Source organism: Triticum urartu, chromosome 5 (assembly GCF_003073215.2).
Source record: "Triticum urartu cultivar G1812 chromosome 5, Tu2.1, whole genome shotgun sequence".
Taxonomy (NCBI): Eukaryota; Viridiplantae; Streptophyta; class Magnoliopsida; order Poales; family Poaceae; genus Triticum; species Triticum urartu.
The window spans coordinates 132,522,829-132,529,045 of record NC_053026.1 but is presented as its reverse complement, the minus strand read 5'-3'; the positions used below and the strand labels follow the sequence as shown (position 1 = coordinate 132,529,045).

The window sequence follows — 6,217 nt, the reverse complement described above, 5'->3', positions numbered from 1 at the left end:
GGGCTCAAAATAATGAATGGATTGAGCTGAAATTTGGTGGAGGATGGTTATTTGGGCATAGGAAAGCATTGTAGAAAATCGATACCATTTGGACATGCCAAAGTAGTACTTCCTTCACAATGCTCTTCTATGGACAAAAACTTGGGAAAACTAGTGAGAGAGATTGGATGAATGAAATGAGCTAAAAATTGGTGCAGGTAAGTTACATAGGTATGGTCATGCACTGGTAAATTTTTAGATCATTTGGGTAAGCCTAGCTAGTACTTACTTCACAAATCTTCTCTCGAGGTCGAAACTTTGGAAATTTTCTGAGAAAGATTTACTAGGAAAATTGAGCTGAATATTATCATGTGGCAATGATTTGGGTATGGAAGAGTGCCCGAAAAGTTTGAGGGTAATAGGAGGGGTCTATATAACACTTGCTTTGCAACGTGACAATTTGGCCATAAAATATAAATTGAACCTGGGCTCACATAGATGATTTGACTGAGCTGCAATTTGGAGGAGGGTGATAATTTGGGCATATGAAGGAATTGTATAAATTTCATGTCATTTCGAGATATAAAAAGGTACTTCCTTCACAATGCTTCTAGGTGGACAAAAACTTTGGAAATTTGTCGAGGAAGATTTGCTAGGCAAATGGAGCTGAATTTTGTCATGTGGTAATGATTTGGATAGGAAAGAGTGCCCAAAAATTCCGAGGGCAATCAAGAATATATAAATAGCACTTCCTTCATAAAGTGTTGTTGTGAACAGAATAGGAAAATGAATATTGTTGAATTAGTTTTGAACTAGGCAAGGAAGGATTTTTACATATTTGATGAAGATATGGCCCAAAGAATTTATGAGATTTTTTTGGGAATTTTGGGAATGACAGAAATATAGGTTTCTTCACAACCTAGGGCAAAAACTGCCACATGGACATGACACATAGGCAAAACTGATGAGGTGGCGCCTAGTCATAGAAACCCACCACAATTTACAAGGTTATGACCATCTATATTGGTCATGATCAGCTAGAAATAAGGTAGCAGACCAGTGCTATCTGCTTTATGACTATTTCGTGTAAGGAAATTACGACCTTTCTGACCAAAATGGTCGTTATAGTTTAGGGTTTGGAGCCCCCCGAACAGCTTTTGACCAATTGGTCTGAAATGGTCATAGATCTATGACCAATTCTTTCAGGGTCACTGACAGAAGGTCACTAGTTGACATATTTCTTGTAGTGTTACCGGAACCCCCCGGGGAGTCAATAGGCCTTATTGGGCATTAGTGAGAGAGAGGAGGAGGCGACCAATGTGGGGGCGTGCCCCCCAAGCTCAATCCGAATTGGGAGGGGGACCGGCCTCCCTTTCCTTCTCTCCCTCTCCCTCTTCCTTCTTCTCCTACTCCAACTAGGGAAGGGGGGAAACCTACTCCTACTGGGAGTAGGACTCCCCCCTTGGGCGCGCCATGAGTGGGCCGGCCCTCCCCTCCTCCACTCCTTTATATACAGGGGAGGGGGGCACCCCATAGACACACAAGTTGATTGTTTAGCTGTGTACGGTGCCCCCTCCACAGAATTCCACCTCGGTCATATCGTTGTAGTGCTCAGGCGAAGCCCTGCGTCGGTAACTTCATCATCACGGTCATCACGCCGTCGTGCTGACGAAACTCTCCCTCGGCCTCAGCTGGATCAAGAGTACGAGGGACGTCACCGAGCTGAACGTGTGCGGATCGCGGAGGTGCCGTGCGTTTGGTACTTGATCGGTTGGATCACGAAGACGTTCGACTACATCAATTGCATTTCATAACGCTTTCGCTTTTGGTCTACGAGGGTATGTAGACATACTCTCCCCCTCTCGTTGCTATGCATCTCCTAGATGGATCTTGCGTGTGCGTAGGATTTTTTTTTGAAACTACTATGTTCCCCAATAGGCATGTACAAAATATACAATATAACACTTCATAATTTCATCCATGATCATTCTTAGGTGTCGTGCCACCTCACATTTTAGTTAGGCACATGTAAAATCAAAACACCAATCGCAAAATAAATAAATCAAAACACAACATAATAGAATAGGCAGTTTTTAGATTACGTAGTAGTGGGAGGGAACTAACCTAGGGTGGATGTCACACGCCCACAGTTGCATGGCGAACCAAATTTCCCCTCCGTCCCTCCATAATTACTGCCGCAAGGGCATCATTTAGATATGGCCTTTTTTAAAGTAAACTTCGCCATGGCTGCAATTTCGTGTACTTTGTTCGTGTCCAACGCATCGACTAGTGTGCAATCATCGTTCACATGCTAGGATAGTCCTCCCGTGGTCATCACTGACTGGTTGCAGCTGACCCATCAATGATGAATCTCACCACTGAAAGGTGGCTCCATGCTGGTCAGTGTTGGACAGGTTTCTAGTATTGATCGATGACCAAGCCAAGACCACTTACGGAACACAAACTTTCATGTATACTTTATCTATATTTCTTATATCTAGATAGAAAAACATATTTCTCTTTGATTGCTTGCAGGTATTCGACTTTCGTGATCATGCCCCTGCGTAGTCAATAACAACCCAGGAGTTCGATTGGTGCATAGGCGCAACATCATCCGACATCGTAGTCAATTGGTGATACCCTTTTACCTACCATGTGGTATTAGAGTTGTATTTTTTTAAAGAGCAAGCACACCATGTCAGAGTACTAACATGTGATGTTTTTTTAGCAAGCTTGATGGCCGAGATGCAGCAACATGCATGCACTATTAAACAACCTATTTCGTTATATCAAGATTGGGTTACTAATCATAGTTGAGTTTAAGTACGACCACATCATATATTCGTACTGTTGAGTTGCTGACCCAAAGGTCCATTCATTTAGATTTTTGAGTTATGTTCGCAATATGAGACTCCGCTCTAACTGTTGTTGCAACTACATGAATAAGCTCCACATGTCTATTCACCATCTATGATGTTGCTTTCGGAAGGTTTTAGATATTAAATGTGAAGTGCTACTGTGGTACTTATTTTGATGCTTGTATATTCTGGTACTATTTCATATGTTGTTATTGTGATGCCAATTAAGCAATGGTGGTTGAACATATGTTACGTTGGGTATGTTTGATGGATATGAAATATATTGTGTGCATGTGTTCAAATTTAAATTCTGGAGAAAAATATTGCAGGGATTAAATTGTGGAAAAATAAACATAGTGTCCCGGTAATAATACTGCACATGGTTCTGAACAAGAAGCTGTGTGCAATAAACACATACAACAGACACAATTGTGACGTGATCAGCATGTGAGATGAACCAACGAATGCACCTGTTCTGCAGTGACAAAATTTGTGTAATCAAACCATACATCACGCACGGTTATGCCTTTCACATCATGTGCGAACGACGCTGCCGACGCACACGTTCACTGATTACAAATCGTGTGCATTGAATCTGTACAAAACAAATGATCCTGCCTTTTTCGTGTGTGCGATTCTCGTGAACAAAACACACGTTTCTTTGTTACTAATGTGTGGGATAATAGCCCAATCCCACAAGCTTACTAAATTGTGTGTGATTGACTGTGCGACACGGGCTTTGAACTGTGTGCAATGAGCATATATGTACTGGCGGGAATTTATATTTCATCTACTCTTTTGGAAAAAGGACTACAATTAAGTTATGCCCTAAAAGAAAATGATGATCCATGCTGAAACCAAAATTTGCAAGTAGAAGAAGACTATCTCTTACCAATATTATGAGTCCAGAACCTTCTTTTACAAGATTTTATATAGTACTCTCTCCGTCTCATAATATAAGATCGCCTTGCAAGCTAAAACAATTTGCAAAACGATCTTATATTATGAGACGGAGGGAGTACCTTAAATCTTTAGGCAAGCTTAACCGGCCAAATAAATGCATGCATGTGTGATCGAGGTCGACCTTGCCCATAGGCGAATGTATCAGGTTCCCTCGCGAGGTCAACCCATCAAAATATTCCGATATATATATGCTTTGGGACCTATTGAATAAAAGATGCATATATTATCCAAATTGATCTCGATCCATCCATACCGACCACTCAATACAAGTGGGCAGGCCACTGCTTGTTGAAGTTTGGACCCAAAACCGTCTAGTAATCGTTTGAACTTTGCAATTAATTATATTCTAGTCGATGGAAGTCAAAGGTCACTTGCTATACGTGACATCACATATATAGATTCCTTCTAAATTACACTGTTAAAGATAGTTGTGACACGTGTTGGCAATCTGGCATGTTGGAAACACTATAAAACGAAGCTAAGCTCCATGCTGCCAAACCATCCCAAATCTCCTTGCACACAAGCTCACTATAGCAGCTACAAGCTACTCAGGAGCTGACCAACACCCTTCCAAGAGCCTCCTTCCATCACTTTGCCGCCGAGCTCGACCACTGCGAGGTTACATCACAAGATGGACCGTGTGATGAAGCTAGCATCTGAGCGTGCCGTGGTGGTGTTCACCCTGAGTCCCTGCTGCATGTGCCACACAGTGGAGCGTCTGTTTCGTGACCAGCTTGGGGTCAATGCGCTGGTGCACGAGCTCGACCAGGACCCTAGGGGCAAGGAGATGGAGAGAGCCCTCCTCAAGATGCTCGGCAGGGGGCCGTCGGTGCCGGTCGTCTTCATCGGCGGGAAGCTTGTTGGTGGCACCAACAGGATCATGTCTCTACACCTCGGTGGCGAGCTAGTCCCCATGCTCAAGAGTGCCGGTGCTCTCTGGCTATAGAGAGCTAGTTCAAGAGACGACCTAACTCTTGTACAACTCGGAGAGATAAGATGGTCGACGAGTAACGTGTGAGTTACACATTTTCCTAGAATAATCTAAGTGACCTAGTGTGTGTCAAGGAAGGTTTTTTCACTCCTACCTTGACAATCACAAGGTTTAATCTCGCTGGTAGTTAAGTAGAGAGTGATGTGCGTGGTTGCTGTAATAATATTCTTCTTAAGTTTTTGTCATATCTAGATGTGTGCCTATTCACTCGCCCTTTTTTCATGACCTTGTTAAATTAATATATGTGCATGTTACATGTAAACGTTTTCATCCCAACCGTATATTTTCGTGAAGTACAGGTTGGGCTACCCATTTGCTATGACATGTATCACAGTGCTACTTTGTTTCTTTGCTTGGTGGATTTATATATCCGCACACGATACATTAACAAAAAAGAAATTCTTTTTCGAAAACGTAGTGACCCACGGCCTCTGTATCATTGTGCTGCACGTATCATCTTTATTAAAAATGTATCAAGTATTCAAAACTGTCAAAAAAAAAGAAAAAAAGAAATGCTCAAGACCCAACCGATCTGTAACACGATTACATGACTCAAACACATATCCTGTTACCACTCCACAACCAAACCAGATGGAGATGGTATGAATAATTAACCGAAACATGTTTTCCTGAATGTCAACGCAGTCTCCAAGATGTAGATAAGTTTTTCTGCTAATTTATTTTGTGATATAATGTTAGGAAAACATCTTCCAAGGTTATTAAATCAACTCATGTACTTTTTAATCATAATCTATCCAATCTAAATATTAGAAAGGATATGTGCAATTAAAGTTTGAAAAGTATCTAAAATGCACCAAAGACATGTTATAGAACTGGAAAGTGGAACAAGTCTCTTTGCATATAAGATCACTATATAGCACGTGAGTTCTCGTACTTTGTACTCTTGTGTGAAAAATCGCATTTGAAAATTTGGTTTGCAACGAGTATCTGGAAATTATGTGTTATAAATTGTTTCAACTCAGGATTACTAGTCAGGGTCAACTTCGACATGCAATCTTCTCGGCAGAATACTCCTCGAAGCTTTAGCATACTTCTCTGCTGCGCAGAAAACCCTTACTAAAGTTTATAGCAAACTTCTCGTGACTCCAGGGACCATATCTCGGTGTGTGCATTAGCAAACACATTAGTCCCTCACTAGATTGCACCAAAAATTTCGTTAATTATCTCCAAGATAAGTTCCTCGGCAATCACCCCTAGTCAACTCCCGCAGAGCAGTGTAGCCCTGAACCTATCTCAGCCTCTTCCACCTCAGCCCTCCACAACAACAGGAAGAGGAAGAACAATATCCCTCTGGTTGAGACAGGCGTAAGGAGAAGTTGTAGATTGAATTTTTTTCTAAAGAATTTAAAAAATCTGTGTGTAGAGACAAAGAATGTCTAGCTTGTCATGCTGCTCCACCAATCCT

At 41.7% G+C, this 6,217-nt stretch overlaps 1 protein-coding gene across 1 annotated transcript; it reads left to right on the top strand.

The window, feature by feature from the left end:
* The first annotated feature begins 4,287 nt into the window (after positions 1-4,287).
* Positions 4,288-4,978, top strand: LOC125508195 (putative glutaredoxin-C14). Its single transcript, XM_048672804.1, has one exon. It carries the CDS (start codon positions 4,432-4,434, stop codon positions 4,744-4,746), a length of 315 nt encoding a protein of 104 aa, XP_048528761.1. The 5' UTR covers positions 4,288-4,431; the 3' UTR covers positions 4,747-4,978.
* Positions 4,979-6,217: the final 1,239 nt, after the last annotated feature.